This window comes from Sander lucioperca, chromosome 17, assembly GCF_008315115.2.
Source record: "Sander lucioperca isolate FBNREF2018 chromosome 17, SLUC_FBN_1.2, whole genome shotgun sequence".
Lineage (NCBI taxonomy): Eukaryota > Metazoa > Chordata > Actinopteri > Perciformes > Percidae > Sander > Sander lucioperca.
The window spans coordinates 8,456,320-8,483,145 of NC_050189.1; the positions used below are offsets into that span (position 1 = coordinate 8,456,320).

A 26,826-nucleotide genomic window follows, 5' to 3' on the forward strand; every position below is an offset into this window, starting at 1 on the left:
TGAGCACGGTGTATTTTATTTTGAAAATTAACCGGATGTTTTATTTTGCTTCTGTGCTCGACTTCCTGTGCTGAATTGCTGCGGAGCTCTCCGGCGTCCGGCAAAAATAGAAGCTCTGCGTATCTGCTCCGGAGGGCTGCGGATCGCCGGAGCAGGGGCGGAGTCGGAACGCAGCTGTTCTGCAGTCAGTGGAAATACACACATTGACTTTAATGGAAACCTAATGACTCCACCGCCGTTCCGGAGCGGATCTGCAGTTGGTGGAAATTGGGGGTCACACCTGGCTGCAGTGAAGATAGCAGCACAAACACGCGGGCACACACACGCACGCACACACACTCTCTGCCTGGCAACGGAGAAGACACCACCCGAAGAGGAGACAATAAGAAGAGAGGGACAGTTAGAAACGGGGCTCACAATCGAGGAGAGGCCTGGTGGACCTGAGCTCCGTACTTTAATGTCTGGATGCTAGGGAAACTTAGTCTCTGTCTGTGAACCCATATGTGTTTTGTACTTTCAGAATACTGTACTAGTAAAGTTACTTGACTTGAACCTATCGTCTCAGCAATTGATTCCAGCGTTCTGGTGAACTATTTGACATCAACGGACTCGCAGGGAATTGATCGGCAGATCGATTGCTTTCACACTAGGAGTTTTTTTTTGTGTTAGTTAGAAAGAAAATATCAGTAGTAAACTGCATTTTCAAACGTAACTGTCATTGTTTTTTTAGTGATGCCTTTTATATTCAATGTTCAATTTGTTCAATAAAACAATGTTGGAAATGATTTCCTTTCATTTGTTTTGAATTCAACAAGCAATTTGTTTGTTTTCTTAGCAGAATACTGAAAGAACTGAGTACACTTTAACATCTGTTTATTTATTGCAAATCATTTCGATACTGCAATATTCAACAATGTTATTGCATATTTTCCTCATATCATGCAGCCCTGGCCTTTACTTTACCTACTTTCTGCAGAAGCCAGTGATGTGAGATTTTACGTTAACACATAAAGCAAAAACGTTGTGATGATCAAAGGTAATAGGTAAAACAGCTTGTTGGTCTTCTTCAAAGAAAAACCTGCAATCGCCATTCTTAGCATGAAACAACGCTTTCCCTTTCTATTAATAATTTGACCATTCACTCATTTCTTTCCTCTTTTCTCACCTCTTCAGTTTCCTGTTTAATGCAGTCGCCACATGTGACCTCGTAAAGTAAACATGGTGGTATTAATGACTCATTCCTGTCAATCATTATATCCTGTTGTCACCAGTTTAGGTGTTGACAGCCCCTCTCTTCCAGTTCTTTTTCCTTTTTTAAAGATTAACAGTTTTTATTTTGTTTTATATCAAAACTCAGAACATACAGCTCACCTTGTTGTTGTTTTTTTTACTTTTTCCATCTCTTCAACGATAGATGGTTTGATTTTCCTCTCGACTTTTTACTCTTTTTGAGACTAAATTCTCACTCGAACCAGAAAGTGGAAAAAAATGTGTTTCAAGGCCTAGGCTGCAGCTCCTTAGCCATCTCTCTGCTTCCTCTTGTCAATAAAACATTACTACAATGACAGGGGTCAAGTGGTGTCAAGCGTCCACACTGTAAATTGTAATGAGTTCAAGTATTCTAAGAAAATGATGGGGACAATAAAAGCAGCACAGTGCCTACACAGTTTTAGTCTGAATGCATTTTGGCTGCTATCACCTCGTTTCAGTCTTCATCTTGTTCAAAAACTAAAATAACACAGAGGCGGCCAGGACAAGCAGTGACATGCTTCCTTCCTTTAGACAGCAAAGGCTTTCATGGGAAAGGTGGTCTTTCAAAATGCTGCACACCATATTGGATGAAAAGCATAATGATAAAAAAAATAAATAAATAAAATAAAAAATCGTTTCCATTTATCTGATCTCTAAACTTGAGCTGACTGATTGTTATGATGCCTTTATCGGTTAAAGGTTTTTATACTGCAAATACACTGAACACCTTCCCTTCAATATGCATCGCTTCTGTTGGACTCCCTCCAGATTGTTTAGACTTGGATTGAAAGGCACACCAAATTGTTGGAAATGTAAGACAGAGGGCGGCTAATTACTGCGATAAGGTCCAGGAATTTTGGACCGAGATATATGATAACCTATGTCGGATTGCAGGGACCCAGGTTCTATTCTGTCCAAGATTATTTGTTCTAGGAGATCCTAAACGGAATAGATAAGCACATAAGAAGCTGGGTCCAGACTAGTTTAATCATAGCCAGACCGATTATTTTAAGACAGTGTTTTCCCTCGGTTTGTAGAAGATTTAGGTGCACGTATTTGACGGGGGTTTAGAGGTCATCCGTCAAGATAATGTTACGTTACTCAATACAAATAATGCAATTCCACATCATTTTGGACCATTATTATTACCGTATCTGTGTCTAAAATGTTGGAAAAGCTAGAGCAGATAATAAATAACACTAATAATGGCTAAAGAAGTCCACTGGAGACCGACTACAATCATTCAATCTGAGAAAAGTCTTTTAGTTGCATTCATTCGTCATTTTAGGCAGTTGAGAAAAAGTGCTGTCTGTGGGAGAGAAAAGCTCCAATTGGATTTTTTTTTTGTACTTTATACATCTAATACATAGACAAAAAAAAAACTATATAACACACTAAAATATGGGGGAAATCCAAAAAAGCATAATAGGGGCTCTTTAAGAAAAATGTCCTATAAAGCATTTGCCAGATTGAATGTCTTCACTAGAAAATTGGGAAAGTACTTTCTGGATTTCATGTTGTAAATTGTATGTTTTGTATAATGTTAAAAAAAAAAAAAAATATGAATAAAAAAATGTTTTACAAAGAACACCTTGATTGCACACTGGTTGCTGACAGAGGAATAAGAGTACCACTATATTGATATCAACCCAGGCCAATGTTTGCACTAGCAATACCTCCTAGGCTCAAACTCTGCTCTATGAACACTGGAGGTTAATGAGTCCCTGAGCAACAGGTTACACAAGGCTGAACGATTACGACGGCACTAAGAACGGCTTTTAAGAAGACTTGCTTCGCAACATGTTCAAGTGGGAGAGGGAACGAAAAGGAGGAAGTCGCTATACTAAAAAAAAAAGAAAAAAAAAAAAAAAGGCAGGAAATAAAAAAATGCAAGCCGAGACAATGTTTTAATTAAAGTGTCACAACGGGCTGTATTACTGCTTTGGCCTGTTTAGGACACAACCTGGAGTGGGTTCACTTATAGCTGCACAGTGTCCTATTTAAGCAACATCTGCCATCACAGATAAAAGCACCATTTTTTTTTTTTTTTTTTTACTGTGATCTAAAACTTTAATGACGAACTCTGCACAGTGGAGGGTGAAATTAACCCGGCCTCACAGCAGAAAGCCTCCTGATTTCCCCGGAGCCTGACACACAATTAGAATCAGTCTGAGGCTACGCAGCGAAGCACTACTATCAGACGGAATCCTCACAACTCCAGTTTTGCTGATTCTTGTTTTTCTACTTAGATCAAATCACTACACACACACTCTTATGTTGTTTTTTTTTTTTGCAAACCATTGTGTAATTTTAAAAATGCATGGTTGTCAGTTTAAAAACAAGACTGTTTCTTCACTTCCCACAAAAAGCTGACAAAGCGGAAACACATGGTTCAACCCAACAGAAGCTGCTTCCATTGAGAGAAAAGCTTGCCTCCTGACGTCTTATCGCTCCGTTTCGACTAGTGGGGGTGGGGGGGCGTGGTGCTGGTGATGTCACAGTGACATCAGTAGTAACCAGGCAGCTGATGCCACTGTCTGACTGTGCTTTTTTTTTTTTCCTGAAGCACTTGAGATCATATTTTCAATGAAAATCAATCTTCTTTATGGTCTCTTTTTGGCAAAGATGTTGTGAAGAAAAGGACAGATTGTTTTTTTTTTTGTGATGTCATGATGACGACAGCAGTGACCGGGCAACATCTGATAGTACATTATCCATTGCACTTTTGAATGTAACTCAAATTGCTTTTAATGTGCTGAAAAAGAAATGTCAATGTCTTCTCTGTCTTAAGTCTTGAAGCTGCATTAGTGAAGAGGAAACAAAACAATGTTTACACTTGCATCTTTACAAAGCAGTTCTTTCATGAAAGGAACAATTTAAGCTACGTTCAGACCAAAAATAGCGATCCGGCGATTTGCCACATGTTGTGCGGCGGCAGAGGAGTCACTTAATAAACGGCCCATTTGTGTGACGTCTTGTGTTTTTTTAAGATTATCTTTTTGGGGGCATTTCTGCCTTTAATGGCTAGGAAAGCTGAGATATGAAAGGGGAGAGAGAGGGGGGAAGACATGCAGGAAAATCGTCACAGGTCGGACTCTAACCCTAGACCTTCTGCGTCGAGGAATAAACCAACCAACTGAGCTAACCCGGCCACTTGTGTTATTTAACCCCCCAATGTAGCACAAGTAAACGTTACATTTCAAAATGACTGTTTTCCGTCGTTTAAATATCTTGACGTTTCCGACCGCACTTGAAGGCAGCTTTATTTCAGAGGAGAGAGAGAAAGAAGAGACGTGCTGCATTCAGCTATTACACAAACTCCCGGGCAGTTCAGTCCTCCTGTTTCGTTTTTTACCCTCGTAGTGTTTAAAAACTTTCTTGTGGCAGCGATAGAGGCAGTGATGTTTCCTGTTTACTGTACGGGATTCTCACAGCGCCTCATAACACACTGACAAGACTGATCGCTGGTCACATGATTGGCCACCGCAGCGTAATGTGGGGTTGCGTTTCTCCAAAAGTTGAGTTGGTCTTAACTTTTCGCCGCAGGCCTGCTGCATTTTATTTGAGTGCCCCACCACAGCCAAAACACGCTACCTCCATTCAAAATGAATGGAAAGAGCTGCGTTTTTGCCGGACCGTCGGACGGTTGACGCAGGCAGTGTGAATGAGGCCTTAGGCTCTCAGGATGTTTGTATTAAAACAACTGGAAGAACTGACTGCACCAGCGTTAGGCCTTGGTCTAGGTATCTTTCAGTACTTGCAGGACAAGCCAGTGCATTGAAAATATGACCTCAAGTTATTCTGAAAAAAAGCACAGTCAGACAGTGACATCAGCTGCCTGGTTACTACTGATGTCACTGTGACATCACCAGCATCACGCCCCCCCCCACACACACGCACTAGTCGAAACAGAGAGATACGACTGTGCCAACAGGAAGGAAGTTTAGACAAGGTAAGGAAGACCCATAAATGTAACATGATAAGACAATACCAGCAGTTATGGCTAACATCGGCATAAACTTAAAACATCTCTTTATCATGCTTTATTGTTTAGGTAACTTCTGGAAGAAGATGTTCTTCTCAAATCCTGCGTAAAAATAAAATCCTTCTTTTTTTAAAAAGGAATCTGAAATCACTTTGAGGGGAATTTTAAATAAGATTTAAACTTCTCCACGGCACAAATTAACCATAATAATACATCTGCAGGAGGTTAATAGGGTTGTTAATCAATACCAATGACTCAACAATAACCTTGCCTGGAGCTGCAAACTTTACAAACAAAGGCTAAAAACCTCTGTTCTCAAGCCAAACATTTTAACTGCCAAACTATCTCTCTAGTTGACATGCTAATGTATTAATTCTTCACTTGATATTTCTTCTGAATCTCTGCTTCAATTAGATAACATGAGGCATCTCCATAGCGAATTGCTGAGGTCTTACACGGATGTCATGATGACATGAGCAAAGCAGCAATCAATCATTAATGTGAGATAAATCTCTTCATCTGTGCAATAAAAGTAATAATGCTGCAAGCCTGTCATATCCGGCCATTTGGAGGTTGTTGTACTAAGGGGCAGTCACATTAACGCATTAAGATGATATCATCAGTAACCGGGCAGCCCTGGTGCAGAAACAGTCAGTACGTTGGTGAGCTACTCCCACAAACATTACTAGTACTATAACTCACTTTAATGGTTGTTATTATGTTCTGATGTGAAGTCAAACCAAAATACAGCAAATCAGGTTGATACAGTAAGTTTCTCTGTGTGTGTGTGTGTGTGTGTGTGTGTGTGTGTGTGTGTGTGTGTGTGTGTGTGTGTGTGTGATTATTCAGATGAATGACCATGACTCAGTGAAAGCATGTGACACACACTCACTGTACCCAGCGATTACAGATATAACTTAACGGTAGAATTAAGGGCTCTTACAGACACCCAATGTTATTAATGCTTACACATCCTACCATGAAAAACACTGCTTCAGGAATACTTTGAGAACATCATAAGACATAATAATAACAACGTGAGATCAACAACTCTGCAGCAGTCCAACAACTCGTCATAGCTTGTGCCATGACTACAAATCAGGTTAGCTTAGCAATTTAGTCACACAAGCATTTATAGATTTTCTTTCTTTTGTTAGAAAACAACGACATCAGGTCCCTTGTCAAGCTCTTGTTGAAAGCCATAAAGCTTAAAGTCTCCAATCCCTCAGTTCAAACAAAACACATGAGGGTTCAAAGTAAGTCAAGTTTTATGATGTTTGATGAAATCTTTACTGCCAGCTGCAATTCAATTTAATACCAATTCAAACAGGTGAGCCAACACAGAGTGACAGGTCTCGGAATTTAAAACAGGTAATAAAAGATGTTATATTACCTAAGATTATAGGTGGTCATGGTCAGTGCCTTAAACCTCCAAGCAGTGGTGGAATGTACATTTAAGTACTGTACGTAAGTACAAATTTGAAGTACCTACTTGTACTTTACTTGTGTCTTTACATTCCACTTTCCACTTCTACTCTACTACTCCACTACATTATAGAGAGAAATATTGTACTTTTTACTCATATACTACTTTTTACTCGTATTTTCACAGTGTGGTATTAGTACTTTCACTTAAGTAAATGATCTGTATACTTCTTCAACCACCACTTCACTCAACCAACTCGGCCCAGATTTGACTTTTAGATAGTTTAGTTCATTAAGTTTCCAGACTTCTAGCGGCGATTCAATACAACAGTTTGAACGAACTTTAATTAAGATTTCTACAACATCTTGAAGCCCATTTTATGATGTTTCTGAGAGCATACTCGTAGTCCTCAACATTTTTGAAACCACAGGAATATTTCTAACTATTTGTTTGCATACAATTTTGCCAATACTATGGAAACTCCCTCCTCCAGCTAACTGGACCTTGCCTTAAAAACAATTATCTGCGCAGTTACCTGAGCTGAGAGGGGGGTCGTCGTCCGTGTTGGAAAAGTCCAGTGTGGCTCCTGCAATGTCTACCATCTCGTCATCGTCGTCGTCGCTGGACTGATGAAGGCTGTCAAAGCTCCCGCTGCGGTAGCCGGGGTTTTCCATCCCTTCAAATCCTGTTACACAACAAGAGGACAGAGTCCGTTTAACAATTAGCGACAGCGTCTGGGATTTAACCACTGCAGGATAATTACTAGCTTTAGCTACCTCTTTCACTGTCGGCTGCATATTTTCGATACAAGCTCACCCAAAACTGAAACATTGTCACCGTAAGACAGCACAGCCACAGTGGCTTCTTTAACAGCCACTCCTCTTATTCACTTAACTTTATTTCATAAAACAAATCCTGGGCTCTTAGGAAACAGCCGACTGGGACGCCCATACTGGTCCTACCACACGGTGCATTACAGCGCAACTCCAGTTACAGGGACGTTTTCGCAACCACTTCCGCAGTTTTTCTGCTCTTTTAGTTATTCTATAACTGGTTAGCACTGAAAACAGCTGAAGAAACCCCTTACATACTAACATAAAGAAGACGAATAGCCTAGCGACCAATGAGATAAGCGTACTTAGCCGTTAAGCCGTCTACATATGACCAGCGGTAAAACCGTTCAGCGCTGGCTGTGCTACTTCTTTTTTTTCTACTTTGGGAGAGCGGTGGACAACTCGGACGAAGCTACCCTTGGTGTGGCGCTCTGCCTAAAGTTCAAATTATTTCAACGTTGACATCGTTGCCGCTGACCGTTCAAAGTTGGTTGAGGTAGCCATAGCCGAGGAGGTAGCCAAGACCGAGTATATATTTATATCTATGGAAGCAATGATGATGACGGCGGCAACGGCACCGCTGCGCTCTGATACACATTGTTTCCAATGGCTTGGGCGGCGACAATGCGGCGTTTTGCCGTATATGTGCGATAAACCCAGCGGCAAACGCAGCGCAAACCGCGTAACGTTATCTGCACTACGTTCTGCGCCCTACCTCGCGGTTTTTACCGCTGATCATGTACTCTTATCACAAACTGACACAATAACCGTTCAGCTAACTTAGTAAATGTCACCGCACTCATGCCTCAACTCCTATGTAGGCTACATGTAGTTTTATAAGACGGAATATGCTATATTAAGGCCTGATTTACCTTTGGAGAAAGAAAGCCGCCGTCCAGCTCAGTGAAGAAGTCTTGTGACTTGGATTAGCTCCGCCGCCGTCTTCTACTGTAGGCTGCTAATGTCAACAGTAGCCAAACTAAACTTAACGCTCCGCAGCGGCTGCTCCTTGAAAATCCTGCGTCATTCTTCGTCCCAGAAACGACGACGACGAGATGTACTTACGGAGGCAACAGTACAGCATTAGCTATATTAGTCAGATAACATTACCCAACATTATGAAATAGTATACGACTGTCCGCAGTACGTGTTTTTGCCACTTAAAAATGAAAACGCCAATCCGTTAAGTTACCAAGAATTAGCTACAACTTACGGTTTACGCAGTTGGTAAAGCTACCGTACACAATCTTTGCCGAGCTTATAACATTGCACATTTTACGATTTTATTGTCAGAGCTTAATAACAGTAGGTGATAGGTACAATTGCGTTTTTTTTTTTTTAAAAACGTCAAATTATGCCGTTTTAATTTGAAGGCCAAACCACTCAATTGCCGGTTTAACTGCCTTATCACAGATGCCTTGACATGAGCATCTGTGCTCTCAGGAAAATAATTCGAGTCAAGAGCTATCGTCGCTTCTCCAACTGGGTCAGTGGAGCAGTTCGACTAATCGGTCATTTGTTATTTTCATTGCATACAAATATTATTTAGTAGAATAATGAACGGGAACATTAGATGTGCTACATATATTAACTTTTCATATTGATAAATAAAAAGTCAATTAAATTAATAATTAATATTTTGTTCTTCAGTTATTTTAAGATAAAAAAATAAATGGGCTGATTACATTTGTACTCAGCCAAAACCTAGAATTTAGTCATGAAAATGATGTGAAATGTAATGCTCAGGAGGGGAAAGTCTCTGTGTGCCCAACCGAGGTGTGGCATCTCATCAGTACCACTAGGCCACATCTTAAATACCTGTTGGCATTAATGTACACGATTTTGTCAGTTATGTGATTAAATTACATAGAAAATGCAATTAATTTGCCATTTATATCACAAGTCAAGAAATAAGTTATTTGTAGATAAAAAAAAAAGAAAGAAGATTAGTGTCTCATGGAAGATATTGAAGTGATGAAAAGAGTCTACAACAAAGACACTAGTATCTGGACAATGCATGATCACTGAGAAAAACATTAATATTGTGTTTCTTAGATTTAGTATGTGTTTAGCTGTGATGATTAGTTTGTAATGGACCATTTCAATGGGATAAAAAACTGTTAAAGGGTGACACCTTGTGGTCATTCTGTAAAAATGGATCAGGGCTCCCTCTGAGGAAAAGTGGAGCATTTAATGGAGAAAATATATCCCCAAGTTTACAGGGAGTGTGTGTGCAGACAGTTGTGTTATGCTGATTTATGTCTATAGCTCTGATAAATCATTGCAACCGCTTTTCCTTCATTACTTACCATGATGCCTTGTTTCTCTCTGCACACCTCCCACTCATTCACCTTCTTCTTTTCCTCCACTCCACCACTCTGCTCCTGCTCAGCTCAACATAAACATGTCTCCACCCTGCCTCCCACGGTGGTTCTTGTTTTATCGGGGCCTGTTTCCTCATCACTTCCGTCTCTTTCATCAAAATAAACTCATTCATTCAAGTTCTTTATTTGTTGATATGTGATATTGCAATAATAAAATCTTTCTTCCTCCATTATTTCACACCTTTGTTTTATTTCTGCTCATGTTCTTAGATGTGGGTCACTTCACCTCGTCTGTCTGCACTCATTCACGCCTCCATGTTTTGTCTTTCATCCTTCTCTCTCTCACATTCTCTCTGTATCTCTCTCTCTACATTCCCATCAGTCCTCTGTTCTTCAAACTGAGTCAGACAGAAGAATGCACCCCCCTTGCTTCCCCCAAAACACAGATTCTTCACTTCTACGACAGCTGTTTTATGTATTATCTCCACAGAGCAGCAACCACTAACTCTCTGTCTCTGTGAGGCCAAACATGACCAACTAAAACACTGTTCTCTCATCTAGTTTTCAGGTTTTATTAATGGCTCCGGCTCTAGGTACCATTAAAAGTACCACTCAGTTGACAGATCCACATATGTTATCGTCTAAAATAACATTATCGCGCCGGCCCGTGCATCCCCTGAGGAGGTGGTGAGATTATTTCAGGATGAGATGTAAAAAAAAGAAAAGAAAAAAAAAACATTTCTCACACAAAACAGGCTTTTAGAATTTCTTGTGATACTTAAAAATGCCTCTGTCTTGTGAAGTAATACGTATTTTCAGCTCCCTAGGTTCCTTCCAACAAGTAATATTAATAATAATAATAATAATAATAATAATAATAATCTCTTGCTGGCATCACACATTAGGGAAGCACATTTTGGCCAAGAAACTAACATAAAACAGATGAAAAGGTAGGAGTAATCAAAATAGAAATGGTAAGTGAAAATGAACAATTTCTTGCTGTGTGGCTGAAACAAATCTCAATTTTTTGAAAAATGACACACTAAGTAAAACATTACAGTATGTAATAATAAGTTACATATGATTTCTATTTTATAATCTCAATTTAAAAAGTCATAATTTGTATTTACCATCTCCATAACTCAGTTTTAAATTGTATGTCGAAACTTGAATGTCATAGTTTCAACATAGAAAATAACAAATGTGCCTATAGACCATAATTATTACAGAAAGTAAACAAATCACTTTAAAACTATTAAATCTTGACTTATCTTGTAACGCTGAATAAAAAGGAAAGATTGTGGGCGCCTGGGTATCTCACCTGGTAGAGCAGGCGCCCATATGTAGAGGTTTACTCCTCGATGCAGCGGCCGCGGGTTCGACTCCGCCCTGCGGCCCTTTGCTGCATGTCATTCCCCCCTCTCTCTCTCCCCTTTCATGTCTTCAGCCGTTGTTGATAAATAAAGGCCTAAAATGGCAAAAAAAAATCCCCCCACATTTTTATTTATATAGCCCCAAATAATATTTCATATTTGAGGGCTTTGCAAATATGTAATGTTATGACATATGACACCTTCTATCCTAAGACTGTTCATTTGGATACACTCAGGAACATCTAACAGAAAAAAGGGGACAAAGTACGTCAGAATTTTGACTGACAATTTTATTTGAAATAAGTGCAAACAAAAGGACAATCGCAGGTTCACACCGAGGCCGAGTGAATATATGCGTCGCATTAGTGATGCTTGTATTATTCTGAAATGTGCCGTTCTGCACAATGAGTATTTTAATATTCATACTAGTATATTTTGATGCTTATATACATACTTTTACTTAAGTACGATTTTGAATGCAGGACTTTTACTTGTACACTTTGGTACTGCTACTTTTACTCAAATAAAATATCTCAGTACATCCACTTATTCCTATAAAAACTCAGTCTCCTTCCACCGCTGCTGTTTTCATAAGTTGATTTCTAATTTAATTATGAGGTGCAAATACTCTATTTTGGTGACTTTTTATGTACTAATTTGTGCTGGATTAGCTTGTCTGCTGGTATCTTAACGAGAACGCTTTTTGATGCACCCAAAATATTTTCTACAATGTTGTCAAATTACTCCAAGATCAATCATGTACCACTTTTTTTAGTCCAAATGCACGCACACACTACCCTGGAAATCCAGAGTTCTCGCAAGAGCACAATTTGAATTTGCTCAGCGAGTCACTCCGGCATTGAGTAATGATGCTCATTAACTATGCCCTTGTAGCCGAGCTGCACCAATCACGTCGGTGTATCTGATATAGGTGGGCCAGAGGCGAGCTAAACAGATGACGACAGTTTAATCTACCAGTTAGCTCCATGGATGTGGGGCTCTGGATGCGTCACCCCGTGTATTGTTGTGATTGGTCGTCCAATTGTGTGCAGTATGATTTTCAAATGCATGCTTGGTGCTGCCCCTCGAGTTGGGCCATTTTCATTACTCAATGCCAGACCATTAATCTTTCGGATTTGGGTCTAGATTTCCAGGCTATGCACGCACGCACGCACGCACGCCTCAAACATTTTGCAATGAGTGCATAAAGTTAGTTGCGTGGATTGTTGATACATTAGACATTAGATTGTTACGTGTCACGTTCCAGTTAACACATTCACAAAAGTGAAGTGCTTTTAACAAGATTAAGGCTTCGGTTTGGTTTAGATAATTTTTATTTGAGGGGGATTTGAATTATTGGCCGTCATTACTTTAAAAGACACTTGTTTATCACAACAACAAAAAAACTAGTTAACAAAATAAAAAATGGACTTAAACTATGGACCTTTGGTGGCCGGGTTAACTCAGTTGGTAGAGCAGGCGCACATATGTTTATTCCTCGACGCAGAAGGTCCAGGGTTCGAGTGTGACCTGTGATGGTTTCCTGCACGTCTTCCCCCCTCTCTTTCCCTTTTCATATCTCAGTTTTCCTATCCATTAAAGGCAGAAATGAACCCAAAAAAAATTAAAAATAACTATGGACCTTTGGCAGTGAGGGGGGTCTTTCGAACCATCCAAACCCTGCTGTCTACGGGCCTGCATCTCTGATTTTTGAGGCTTTGAATGGCTCTGTGGCCTCCAGCTGATCGGTCCCCCACACCGCAGGACCACCAATATGTTTTATTGAGCTCTCCTCTTAGAGCGTGAGCACTTCCTTTCCTTAGATGAGTCTCTTCCACACATCTCTCCCGCAGAGCAGCTCAATGCAACGACTGGAGATCCTGCACTCCACTTATCCGTCAACCTCCATTTGCCCATGGTCATATTTACTTAACCGTTCCACTACATTCAAGGAACAGTTCTTCCCCCCCTCCCACAGAAGGGAATACATTTCAGCCACCGGACACTGAAGCAGCATAAAGAGACCATTCACCCAGGAGGATATAAATCACAACAGGAGACGTGAAGCTAGTTTAAAATACTATTATTATTATTTATGGTACTTTTTTCTCCTCAAGTGAGTGATTTTGCAGTTACACAATTTGTAATGCATTTTAAAAGAAAATTACACGAACAGAAGAAATATACTCTTAACAAGCAACGCTCGTTCCTCTCTTGTCAAGTCAATACGTTTCCAGTCGGTTTAGAAAATGGCTGTTATAGTACAAGAATACACATAATATGTACAAAACCAAACAAGTATATGTGGACACAAAAGCTCAGGGTTGTTTGGTATTAAAACAGCAGGAATCATCTGAGAACAAACCACAGAAAAGAGGAAAATACCAAGTGTAAAACTAACTTTTAATCAACTTTAAGCTGCAGATTTGCTTACTCAACCAGTGAAACTATAAAGTAAAGTAGAAAATGATTAAGTGTGTCTTTTTTATTTTACTTAACTTCAGCAAGGCCACCTTTTTTTAAATTTTTTGGGGCATTTCTGCCTTTATTTGATAGGAAAGCTGAGATATGAAAGGGGAGAGAGGGGGGAAGACATGCAGGAAAACAGTCACAGGTCGGATTCAAACCCTGGACCTTCTGCGTCGAGGAATAAACCTCTGCATATGTGCGCCCGCTCTACCAACTGAGCTAACCATCCACAGCAAGGCCACCTTTTAACAGCCAAAATATACACATTCCCTCTTCCAAATCCAATCTTCCAAATTGATTTACTCAGACAGGCAGTTCTGAAACTTGTCCTGTCCAAGGTTTAGGATGCTGGTTAAAGCTCGGGAGACTGTCTTTGGCAACGTCGCAAATCACAATAAGTCAAGGCAGGTTAAAGCACAAATTGAATTCACAAATTGAGAAAACAAGATTGAGTTTTTCTGTGTTTTGTAAGGAAGCCGGTGAGAAAAAGAAAAAAAAAATTCTGGTGATCCATTTAAGTCTGATATAAATTGTTTTCTCTCCTGTGTTTTATGACTTTAAAATAGGTGAAAAAGGTTTTCCCAGGTGAAAATAAAAAAGTTTTGCCAGGATAATTTTTTCAGACTTAGATGAGAAGCACCACTCACACACTACTCTCATATCTATGCGAGTTCAATTTGAACGTAAATCCAGCAGCCGTTAAGCTTAGCTTAGCATAAAGACTGGAAACAGAGGGAAACAGCTAGCCTACATGTACCATCACCTCTAAAGCTCGCTAATCATTACATTATATCTTGTTTGTTCGTATAGCGTTGTGAACAATGAGCTTTAGACGTGCTGTTAGCCAGATTTGTTACCTTTGGACAGAGCCAAGCTAGCTGTTTCCCCCTGTTTCCAGTCTTTATGCTAAGCTACGCTAACAGGCAGCTGGCTATAGCCATATACCGTATAAACATGAGAGTGGTATTAATTGTTTCATCTAACTCTCAACAAAAAAAAAATGTCAGTAAGCGTTCTTTAAACTACAGTTTCCAGTAAATATTAAATGATGAATTAAATGTGGACTAGAACTGGGACTAGCGGACGAGTTAGGGGCAAAAAAACTTCACAAGCTAACGACAAAAAAACTGGAACTCTTGTTTTGAGACAAACCAAACTTTTCCCCGTCAAAATATACAGTAAACGTTGACTCTTCCCGGTGTTCTTGTTCTCTTTTACAACCATTTTTTTTTTTTTTTTTTTTTTTTACAACCGATTCCAGTCATTCCAAAACAAAATCACTATATACACATCGTATACATTATAAACACAAGTGTCTTCTGTACATTAACAGCTATTTAGTGACAGTATAACGAGTCGCTGGAGTGTCAAACTCCACGCAGTAAAACATGTTACAGTAATGGGAATACAAAGTGATATGTCGAGTATGGTAGATAATACAGTATATGTATTGCTGAATGCAGGGGTCAGCCAGCGAACAAAGGTGAATACAAAACGAGATTGCAGTTGATAATGCTGCATCTCACAATAGTGACTTTAGTGTTGTTAACGGAAACACAGTTTCTTAGTGTGAAGCACCCAAAAACGAAAAGTCTCGATTCTCTGAACCAGGAGATTTAAATACAAAAGAAAACGACAACAAAAGCAGCGTGTCAGTGACACATTCATCAAGAGAAAATGTCTTTGGCAACGTAGTGTTAGAAGAAGAGTAGTGTCATTAGTACAGTTTTACACTACATGTTTCAGGCACTTCATGTGAAGCAGAGGGTATATATATATTTTTTTTTTTGTATATATATAAGTGAAAAACATCCTTTTCTTTGCCGTCACACACACTTTGCCGTTTGTTCACAAACTTGTGTCTCGGTGTCCAAATCCATTAATACTCTTTTTCTAACCATCAAACGTGCCCTCGGCTCTCTAATCACAGTTCTGGGGACGAGTTGTCCATACGTTTCTGGTGTATTTGTTGTATTTTAAAATGTTGGAAGTCTCTAGTTAATTGTTTCTGTGAGTCTATGCTCAACTTTCTTCTTCTTCTTAGTCGTTTCTTCCTGGGCTGTAGGCACTAAAGTCTAAATCTTTTCTCTTGTTGACACGCCGGACTCAGGCCTCCTGTTTTGGTCTTGGCCAGCATTGGGTGTTACCGAAAAACTTTCAGGGGTGTTTTTAGCTGCTATAGCTGTTGGTTTTGGTCCTGCAACTTCGGAATCTACATGTCTGCTAATCCTTAAAGCAAAAGTTTGACATTTTTGGATTGCTACAGATGAAGCTAACAGCCGGTTAGCTTAGCTAAGCATAAAGACTCCAGGAAGTCACTGCACCCGGCTAAGAATTAGTCTGGCCCGTAAAACATGATGTAACGTGTATATAACGGTGATTTTCAGATGCTGTTGGCAGACATGAGAATGGTGTTGATCTTTTCGCATAACGCATTGCAGAAAAGTGAAGAAGTATACTTCCCAAAATGTCAAACCGTTCCTTTAAGAGACTCCGTAAAGCAATGTTTGTGTTTGCTACCTCTTTTAGATCCTTAACGGGTCTCGATCCTCTTTGCTCCTTCACTTGTTGTCTTTGAAACTGACTTAGTGTGACTACAAGCCCCTGCTTCTTCATCTCTTTAGGTTTTTTTTGTTTGTTTGTTTTTTTCTCAATAATGTCCGTATCCCATCGACATTCCCATTCCGATTCCCAGCCCCAGCCCCAGGCTCTCCCTCAGCCCCCTCAGCTGCTCCTCTCCCAGCCGGGTCTTGTCCTCCAGCTGCCTCTGCTCCACCAGCAGCGCCGCCTTCATCTTCACAAAGTGGCTACGAGGGAAAAAAAAACCAGACATAAATATTCACTAATGAAACATGTAACTTAGTGCACAGCACGGGCCATACATGGATTGATTAGTGAACTACTTGACTCTTAAATTGAAAATCTTTTGGCACTTTAAATCACTTTTTTATCTTATCCTTTATATTTATGGCATTTTGTGAATAAGAATGTTTCCTAACAATGTTTGTTTTAATGGCAACAAAGATAAGTCACCTAATATTCAGACTTTCAGCAGGTTTGATCATTTAGGTTCTTGTTATTGTGACCTAAACCAGCAAACCCTTTGAGTCCATTTCTTTGAAATTTTCGAAATTTCGTGGCCAATAAAACATTTTCTTGTTTGTTAATGTCTTTGTGGTAATATGTCTGTGTAAGCCTTCCCTGTTCCTTTTTCATACAACAGCCCAAACGCCCCAAGACGATAGAATGCTGGTCTATCAAAAAGCTAGCAGTCACGTACTCTTCAGCAGCCTATTTGGTATGTGTTATGCTGCTGAGGTGTAGTGTGTTGTACCTGTAGTCTCTGTGCTGCTCGGGGGAGAGGCAGCGGGCCAGCACCCGGCTGACGGCCTGCTCTCGGCGGTCGACGTGGTCCTTCAGGTCCTGAGCCTCAGACAGCTGCCTCAGGAGCTGACGCTTCTTCTCCAGCAGGGGGAGCTAGAGGGCAGAGATACAGAAAGACACCAGGGTAGTACATTTTCTCCATTTAAAAGGTGCAGTAAGATTGTTGATATTTGAACTCAACTGCCAAACAGATACAACCCCCCGCCCCCTTCAGAAGCTCTTATTCAGTTGCGCAGTTGCTCTCCACTGACTGCAAGACCCAGGCGGACCCAGGGCATGCTGGGAAAAGCCTGGCCCTCAGCTGATCTAACAGCTGACTGGTTCAGAATCGACTCAACATGAAGACGTTTTATATCAACTTTTTATAGTTTTTGAATTGGAGGGATTTTAACTGCTATTTGTCTGATTTAAAGGCTTATTCTGTACGGAACACATGTTGTGTGGCTGATAGTTGTGTTCAGAAGTCACAGAGACTAAATCTGTTCAGATTACGGATCATCTACAGTCTGTTGTTTATTAACATCAGCAACAGATCGCATGTAGAGCATTTTAACAGCTACTCTGTCTTCATAAAAACAACTGGAGACTGTGTACAAGCTGATATATGGGTCTGATAACATTTTAATAAATCGGAATCGGACCTAACAGGATGTGAGTGTTTCTATGACTTCCTGTTCAGCCTGAAGGCTGCTGGAAGCGGCTGGAAACTGTCCGACTTGACCGCGGATTTTTGTCACCGCCCCCGGCTCTCGTCCACTTTACAGGCGAGGCGCAGTTCATCCCGAACGAGCCTATTCACTTGTCAATGGGAGTGTCTCTCAGTGGACTCACATGTCATTTGTGCACACATTTTTTTCCCATCCTTTCCATCAATACATAGCCCTTCCCTTAAAGATACAATTTAGCACAATTTTCTTTCCAAAAATAGGACCAAATGTACAAAGTTGTTACAAAACAGACACATTTTTGCATCTTAAGCTCACTTGTGAATCTCAGCTGTGTTACTTATGTAGCACGTTAAAGATGTCATGCTGCCCCACAGGCTCTGAATATGATGCTGAAGTTTAGTTTGAGTATACTATCAATTAAACTGTTAAAAGACCCATTTTGGGGGCATTTAAAAGCTGTGTTTAACTTCAGAAAATTACACGTACACCTGGCCACCCCCCACTGCCCTTCCTCCTCCTTTCCTCACCCTCTCGTGGTGCTCCGTCTCGGGGTCCAGTGTCTCCAGCGTTGTCTCCACTCTCAGCAGCCGGCCGGACAGCGACAGCAGCAGGCTCACCACCTTGTCCAGGTCGCCGATGAACATGCGGAACTTGTCCACCTCGTTGGGCTTACACACCGCCACCACCATGCTCTCCACCTGGGGACGCAGACAGAGAGACACACAGAATAACGAGAGAAAAAAAATAAGGGAGGCTCACAGCTGAAGAGATTCACTGACAAAAGATTTATCAGCAAGAATGTTCGTTGAAGTCACTTTTTCAGAAAAAATGCGAAAAGTTCACAGATATGAGCTTCTAAAATGTGAATATGTGCTGGTTGTCTCAGTCTTCTATGATACATATTTAGGTACTTTTTACTGTTGGTTGGACAAAAGTAGCAATTTGAATATGTCAAGTAGGGCTTTGAGAAAATATGACTCCTCTACTTTTTATTTTTAGATATTCTTAGCCTCATTAAGAAATTGGATTAATAGATCATGAAAATAATTGTTAGTTGCAGCCTTATAAATTAACATTTAGTCAACAGCGAGTATGCAAAACTGCAAGAGTGAAAGAGGAAATACATCAAGGGCACGCCAATGAGAAAATGGGGTGAAAAGAAGAATGACCACTAGTAATAAGTCAAATAATAAATAATACATAATCATTTAAGTTATTTATCAAGCAAACATGTCAAACATTCACCTATTTCAGTTTCTAAAATGTGAAGATTTGCTGTTGTCTCTTTTATATCATTGTAAATTGAATATTTTGGGGATTTGGACTGTTGATTGGACAAATAAGCTATTTAAAAACCCCACCTTGGACTCACCGGACTCCAGATGGGCATTCTTTCCCCTGATTCCTGACATTACATAGATTAAACGATGAATTGAAAAAATGATCAACTGGTTTATCTATAATAAAACACTGATTAGGTACGCCTAATGAAGTACTCAAATAAAGTTAAACCTATTCTTAGTAATACGAGATGTTAGTGGAATCCCTAAGTGAGTGCATTAAAGTTCCTCCTTCACTTTCACCACATCCAGTTTTGGGAGGTACAATGTCACAAGTAAAAGCCAGAAGAGAGACGACTGGAAGAATAAGAGGATGAACTTTTCTCCCCACCTCCTCTCCCAGCTGTGCGTTGGCTCTGATGTCCTCCTGCAGTCCCCTCTGAGCTTCTCTCAGCACTCCCAGCTTTTTGCGGAGGCTCTCCATCAGCTGTTTCTGCACGACGGACGGAGAATTTGTTTAAACACCTCAAAGTGAAAACAACAGGCCACACGTGTCTGACAGCTTCGCGTTATCATCGTGTTAGTCTGTATACACAACGTTCCACTTCCAGGATTGTTCCGGTGCCGCCGGAAATTCCGCCGGATTTCACTCATTAATTGTGTTGGAATTCTAAACTCCAGTGGATTTATGAGGACTATGGTTAACTGCTCCTCAGATCTCTGCAGGGTAAATCCAGACAGCTAGCTAGACTATCTGTCCAATCTGAGTTTTCTGTTGCACGACTAAAACAACTTTTGAACGTTCACATGTTCCACCAAAACAAGTTCCTTCCTGAGGCTATTTTGCAGAGGGACCTTAGCACCGCCCAAGACAATTGTGATTGGTTTAAAGCTTTAGTGCGTAACTTTTTGATATTAATGAACGTCGGTTACATTCAAGCCATTGCCAAATGAGTTGATACAAAGTTAATTATGACTATCAGCTCCACACAACTCTCTCTGTAGCCTATTTCTCAGTATGACTATGTTCAGAACATTGTGTCATCCGGTGACTTTCGCGCGCAGAAACTCGAGTGAAGATTATTACCTCTTCTGAAGAGTCCATCATGTTTTTTTAATCCTCCGTGTCCTCCGTGGCTACTAGTAACTGTGTGGAGGAGGGGTGGAGGAGGGGTGCAGGCTTGTTTCATGTGGATGCACCAACATAATTGTTGTCATTACTTAGAATTCCTCACGGGGGAGACAGAAACTACGCACTATAGCTTTAAAGAAATGCCAATAAACCAGAGCACGTTTTTCTCCCATCCCAGAATGCTGTGTGGACTAGCCAGACCCTCCTCCGCAGCACTGTGGAGGAAGGTCTGGCAAAGTGAGACTATCATTATGTTAACTTTGGCTGGAAAATATTAAAAAATACTGATTGTACAACACTAGCAGTTCTGGTAGCGAGACGGTAGCTGCACGGGTTACCTTGTAGGTCAGCTCGTCGTCCTCGTCCCTTTCTCTGTTATCAGTGAATTCCTTCATCTGCGACAGCAGCTGCGCCTTGGCTGTCGACGTGCTGTAATAGGACGAACAGCTGGAGCTTGCACCGGAGCGCCTGGGGAGGTCATTTTACTTACACAGAGATAAAACACAGAGGCGAAGCGATAGAACAGACGCACAGTCGTAAAATACAGTGATTAGAAAAAGTACATGAATAAGAAGTGCAATCAATTATGTGGGCAAAGTGAGGCAAAAGAAAAACAAAGTGGCATATGGAAAACATTTCAAGTCCACACAAGCAAATACAACTTGAAACTGTAGGAGTTTACTGTGCAGATTACACCAGAAATGAAAGGACAAGCTAATGGTTGCTAATGGCAGAGAAACAAAATTATTTGTAAAACTATAAAACTACAAAGAATATGAAATAATTCAAATCCACCTGATACCAAGGACATAAGGGAATAGAAGAGAATGTAAACCTAATCAAAGGTTTGTATTTAAATGTACTGTTGTCTTCATATGAACATAATCCAAACTTAATTTAAAGTATGTTCTTTGTTTTTTGTATCTGGGCTTTTTTTATGTATTGTGTATATATATTTAAATATTCCTTCATGACATTACTTTTTACACAGAGTTCATTGTAACCTCATAAGATTTAAAAATGTTTGTTTTTCCACATTGAAAGAGTTTTTTCACTTCCACTATCAATAACTCATTGTGGTAGAAAAATGATTTAACAGAAGAAAAAGTATGAAGAAATGTATGTTTGGTTTCTGCCTTGTCTTGGTTTGGTATCTTGAAATGCCTCAGTCCTTCACAGTCGGCATATTTTATGTGAGGAGGCTCCGAGTGTCTCAAGGTTAAGATTAGATGAAGACCTTGGAGATGTCCAGAGTGAAATGGTAAAGAGCCTGGACCAAGGGTTAAAGCCTTTATAAACAACATTGTTTTGCTTCCTCTAAGGTGGCGTGATGATGCTGGATTCTGTATGACGTGGGATGCACAGTATAAGGCCGAGTAATTGTATTGTTAATTTCAGTTTTTGGGATATCTCTGTCCATGCGCACGCGCTGTGCCAAAAGCTTCTCTGATCAAATTTGTGTTGTAATATACACATGTTCAAGCAGGGACAACTGAGGCTCATCGAGTTTGTTCTATTATTCGTCAAAGGGAGGGTTTCCCCACACCACTCATCAACTGGAATTTAATTAAAAGCCTTTAAGTGCCGCAACTTCAACTGTAAGTCCTGTGTTCATCGGTGTTTTAAGCCCCCAACGTCTCCTTGCAGGCAGCGCTGCCTGGAAGGCACTAGGATTTGGCAATGGTTATGGTTAGGGTTAGAGTTAAGGTTAGGGTTAGGTGCCTTGAAGTCAACGGTCGCAGCGCTGCCTTGAAGTCAATTAGACAATGGTTATGGTTATGGTTATGGTTATGGTTAGGTGCCTTGAAGTCAACGGTCGCAGCGCTGCCTGGAAGGAGACATTGGAGGCTTAAAACACCATTGAGGAAGTCCTGTACAGTAATAATCTTTCTAGCTTTGAATGTGATTATTCATTCATTTGCCATACATACTGTATATTCATATTGGAAAACATTCTTACTAATGTGTTCTTACTAATATATAATATGTGATATTAATCTCAAACATATCGCCCAGACCTTTGTAGATAAAATAAAACCACATTTTTGATATGGTTCACCAAATTGTGATGTTGTAAATTAAATTCCCTTTCCTATACTTTTTCCATCATCTAAACTCTCTAGGACTTTCTGTTAAACGTGGCAACAATTACCCATCTGGCACCTGTGTTTGCAAAAACACACCATTTGTAAATGTAACGGGGAGAGCAAAAAAAAAAAAGAAACCTGGCCGCATGCAGTAAGGTGCTCTGGAAAGGTTATGGGAAACAGGGAGTAAGCTTAGTGACAAGAACAGTTAGGTCTTGTACAAATCAAATGGTCTGTGTAATTAACACACACACACACACACACACACACACACACACACACACACACATTGCAGCACTCAGGCTTAAGCCTCTCTCTCGTTACCTATCCAAGCTGTCGGTGTTGTGCTCTGTGTTTTGGTAGGCCCCTCTCCAGCTCTCCCTGCCTGACTCTCCCTCACTGCTGTGAGGGAAGAGCTCCTCCAGGCTCAGCCGCTCTCTGCTGCTCTCCCCGGCCTCCAGCTCCTCCTCCACGGAGCCGCTCTCCGCCCTTGTCCTGCCCGACGGCGAGGCCTCGGTAGAGTCCGCTAAGGTGTCGATGTCCGTTTCCAGGACCGTAACTGGCAGCGCGAAGCAAGGGAGCTCGCTGGTGATCGGCTCGTCCACCGCTGGAAGTCCGTCATCCTCCTGGAAGTCATCGATGTCCGTTTCCATGGGGATGTCCAGGTCTGCATCCAGGCTGTGCGCAGGACTCGGGCTGAGGGTCGTCTCGGATTCTGTTCTTGGTTCGGGGATCTTCTGGGGCTCGATGCTCTGAAAGCCTCTGCTCATACGAAGCTGCTGCTGCTGCTGCTCGTAGTCTACGGAGAAGTAGGACTCAGGAGGTAGAACCCTGCCAACGCCTCCATTTTCTAGGACAGGTGGATGTGTTGAGTCGCTATGAACTCTGGGAGATGGGGCTCGCTCCCACTCAGCTCCTGGTCTCACGTTGGACTGCTGTTGGTGAGGTTTCACTGTTACTCTGCCCTGGTCAGAGTTGACGATCATCTCAGATAAACTGCAAAGACACGGATACACTTTATTGACACAAATATAAAAACGATTGGACATTTTTAGTGAGTTTCAGATGTATATATTTATAAATAATTCATATTTTGGGTACCTAGAAAACATGGAAACATTACATTTTTGGTCACTTGGTCAAGTCAAGAAATGGTGGTAACAGGTGCAACAGAAAAACAAAGCTATTCAGCTTACTAAACAATACTAACCAGAAGGGTGACGAGTACATTTCAAAAAAAAAATTTCACAGATGTTTAGGATTTTTTGAGGTCCACTGTTATTGAGATTATTTTTTATTTAAACTTTCAGGTCTCCAGCATGGCTAACAAACCAGGATTAACACACTTTAATCCCTTCAGAAGAGTGTAGTAATAAAACCTGAACCATGTGCATTCCCATTATATTGCGATATAACTATAAATCTTGGAATTTGTCTATGTGGGCGTATATTGTGTATGCGTGCACTGATGCATGAGTTGCCCTATGTTTGTTTAGTTGTGTGAGGAATATTTTCATGCTTCTTATTCGTCACTGGTAACCTGTACTAATGTTTAAGACCAATAAAAAAATTTCCAATCAAAAAATAAATCTTGGAATTTTCTACCGAGCTCACCTGCTCGTGCTGTTCTCTGTAGGCAGAGGTGGAGGAAAAGTTGATAAAACCTCCACCCTCTCCTGCTGTCCATACGTGCCCCTCACGTCCCTCTCTTTCTGGGGCGGAGCCACTGGTCTGAAGGCCCTCCTGGAGAACATGGGACTTGGCGGAGTAACAGCAAAGGACCGATCCTGAAACGGAACCTGATTCTGATTGGATGGAGCGTGGGAGAAGGGGTGTTCCTGCATTTGTGGTCGATTCTGATTGGACGAGGTGTGAGGGTATCTGTGTTCCTGGGTCTGGCTGCAGCTGCATCGCGGGCAGCCCTCCGACACTTCCTGCCTCTCTGGAGGAAGACTGTAGGACCTCTGTCTGGACGTGTCGAGTGGAGGGACGCGTGAAGAGGAGTTAGTCGAACAGCGTCCCTCTGCAGTGTCAAAGGAGGGAGGGATGGAGTGAGGGGAAGAAGAGGAGGAGGAGAACAGGGTGTGGTGAGACGCGCGCCTGCGGTGAAACTGCTCCCACTTTGGGGGCGGCGGTCTCGGTGGAGGTGGCGTCTTCTTCCTGTTTGGCCGGGCGGTGTTGGCAGCTTCTCCTCCCCTGATGGCGCCTGCCCATTCCTCCACCTCGCTCAGGGTCTGGCTGGTCGTCGCCGAAATCGACGGCGACCAGCGGTGGCTGCTGTCGAAGCGGAGGTCGTTTTCGGACATGGCGCGTCCTCGGAGTGAGAGAGGAGCCGGCGGGGGAGCGAACGCGTACCCGTTGCGATCATCGTTGCCGCCGTCAGCCAGTCTGTGGCCCCATCGACCCTGATGGTGCTGATGATACTGATCAATGCTCTCTGGAGGCCTGGACTCCCGTCTGCAGCTCGAGTAGTCCCTGTGATGTGGACATTAGAGTGACAGAGGATAAAAAAAAAAAAAAAATTATATTTCTTTGTCAACAAACAAATACAGAGTAAAAGGTAGAGATGGCCCGATACCATGTTTTGAGTCGGATACCTGAACTTGCGTATCGCCCGATACAGAGTACCGATCCGATACCAGTGTGTTATATATTTTATTATGTTTTAACAACTGTATACTACTATCCCTGTATGGATGTGATATTATTTCTATCTTTGATGTCAGTCTGGCTCAGGTTAAACTCTGTGAAACATGAACAGTGAATGCCACAGAACTTTCTTTTATTCTCCAGTTTGACAGTCAATTATAACGGAAAAAGAACATAAATAAACTACTTTAACATAGATTTTCTTTAGGGCTTTATTACGTGGTATCGGATCGGTGCATAAACTACAGTACTTCCCGATACCGATACCAGCGTTTTAGGTAGTATCGGTATCGGAACATCTCTAGTAAAAGGGGCACATTAAAGAAGGCGTGAAAGTGCCCCAAAACTGTTTCTCTAGCACATTAAAGGAACAGTTCATTCTTCATCTTGTTTTTTTCCCGAGAGTAAGACCACAGACCTTATAAAGCAGTTTTTTATGAGTTTTGAGTGTTAAACTTTCTTATTTAGTGATGAATACCTAAAGAGATAATTCAACATTAAAGGAAATACGTTTGTTTGCCTTCTCGGCTAATCTGTTTTATTGGGACTGTGTAGGATTGGTTTGATCACATTAGATTGAGTTTATTTGGCAACATTTGCAATCAATCTCACAACTGTCAACAGTTTCTTATGTTGCTAAATTTTAAATGGTGCCATGAAAAATGTGACTTCAAACTAGAGAGAAGAACAGAGGGGGGAAAAAAAACACCCATTATCATGAAAAATAATTAAAACTGCTCTAAATTTGGCTGAAAAACATAGCAAAAATCTAGGTTTTAGGGCCTTGGAGGATGTGAGATTTTTGCAGAGAAATTTCCACATGTTACGAAACAAAAACAGCCGGAGAAAGTGGTTAATTACAGTAAATGTTTCCTTTTTGCATTCCAGACTTTCTGAATGTTTCTGTCTCAGGTCAAATATGAGTAGAGGCTTTTCTTTACAAGCCATGCATGTCCTAAATTCCCCCTTTACATCCTAACATGCAGGAATCACCATCCAACCACATATCATTATGGGCACATTTTAAGCATGGATGATTGCTCTGCAAACTTAAGAGCTCATTATAGTCAAATCACAGCCAGGCATGACTGAGTGGGATTTCCGCCGCGTCAGTGCACAATGGGCCGACCCCACCTAATGTCTCCGGAGACTCACTTAGAGACAATCAGAGATGGAGCAAGTGTGTGCCAGCCATGTCAGAAAGAAATATATAAGATACTTTGTTCATATGAATGTGTCTGTGTTTGGACTGTGTGGTTGCTACAGGAAGTGGCTCACCTCTCGGTCAGGCTGTACTTCCTGTTGAGCTTGGTCGTTTCCTGTTGCCGGGCGGGATACGTCTGTGGAAGACATTTAAAGCCGGTTAATAACACCGAAGGAATGAAGGAAGGCTTCAATCTGTTGCTCAGCACAGGTCCCTGCTGAAGGGAAGTGGGTGTGTTTACTCCACCCTGTCATTTACTTGAATGGTGATAAGGTTATTTGAGGTGGTGATTTTTCTGATGGCAAAAACCTGCCTGGCACGCTCGCACTTTATTTTAGCTTCTCTGTTTTATATTCTGTGTCTCCTTCTACGGCTACCAATTATGTTCTTGATTTATAATATAGTCTATAAAATGTCAATTAATAGTTAAATATATGAAGTTTGCATTTTCTAACTATGTGCAAGACATACAGCAAAATATTTATATTTGAGAGTCTGCGACTAGTGAATTTTGGCATTTTTGCTTAAAAACGACTTTTCTGTCAATAAACAAGTCAATTAATCAATGTATTGTTTCAACTTTATCTTTCTCAGCGCTGTTGTTGCATCCCTACATTTAATTTATATAAATTCTATTTAAATTGAATTGAACTCAATTACACTTTATAATTATTTAATTCTGAGCTATGCGTTTGTTTGTTTTTCCCTGTCAACCGTATCTAGAGGGCTTATCTGCAGATAGTTTGCTCAGTTGTCGTTGA

The 26,826-nt window shown here is 41.0% G+C and overlaps 2 protein-coding genes across 7 annotated transcripts in view; both read right to left on the minus strand.

Moving 5' to 3' along the window:
* The window catches only part of clcn5b (chloride channel, voltage-sensitive 5b), a 36,643-nt gene extending 27,965 nt beyond the window's left edge, over window positions 1-8,678 (minus strand). Inside the window, exons 1-2 of one of the 4 annotated variants that reach the window (XM_035994126.1) lie at window positions 8,373-8,678; window positions 7,198-7,354 (exon numbers count right to left, since the gene is read on the minus strand). In XM_035994126.1, coding sequence (XP_035850019.1) covers window positions 7,198-7,336 — 139 coding nt within the window. In that variant the 5' untranslated portion in view covers window positions 7,337-7,354; window positions 8,373-8,678. Of the gene's footprint in view, window positions 1-7,197; window positions 7,355-7,438; window positions 7,884-8,362 lie in introns of those variants that run through there. The other 3 variants (XM_035994127.1, XM_031304317.2, XM_031304316.2) reach the window with 3 other exon arrangements.
* Window positions 8,679-13,955: 5,277 nt separating this feature from the next.
* Window positions 13,956-26,826, minus strand: part of shroom4 (shroom family member 4) — a 72,640-nt gene continuing 59,769 nt past the window's right edge. For all 3 annotated transcript variants that reach the window (XM_031304313.2, XM_031304314.2, XM_031304315.2), the window contains 8 exons: window positions 26,140-26,201; window positions 23,827-24,687; window positions 22,537-23,208; window positions 20,464-20,593; window positions 19,385-19,486; window positions 18,241-18,411; window positions 16,996-17,138; window positions 13,956-16,468 (listed from right to left, as the gene is read on the minus strand). In XM_031304313.2, the coding sequence (XP_031160173.1) occupies window positions 16,312-16,468; window positions 16,996-17,138; window positions 18,241-18,411; window positions 19,385-19,486; window positions 20,464-20,593; window positions 22,537-23,208; window positions 23,827-24,687; window positions 26,140-26,201 (2,298 nt within the window). In that variant the 3' untranslated portion in view covers window positions 13,956-16,311. The remainder of the gene's footprint in view (window positions 16,469-16,995; window positions 17,139-18,240; window positions 18,412-19,384; window positions 19,487-20,463; window positions 20,594-22,536; window positions 23,209-23,826; window positions 24,688-26,139; window positions 26,202-26,826) is intronic.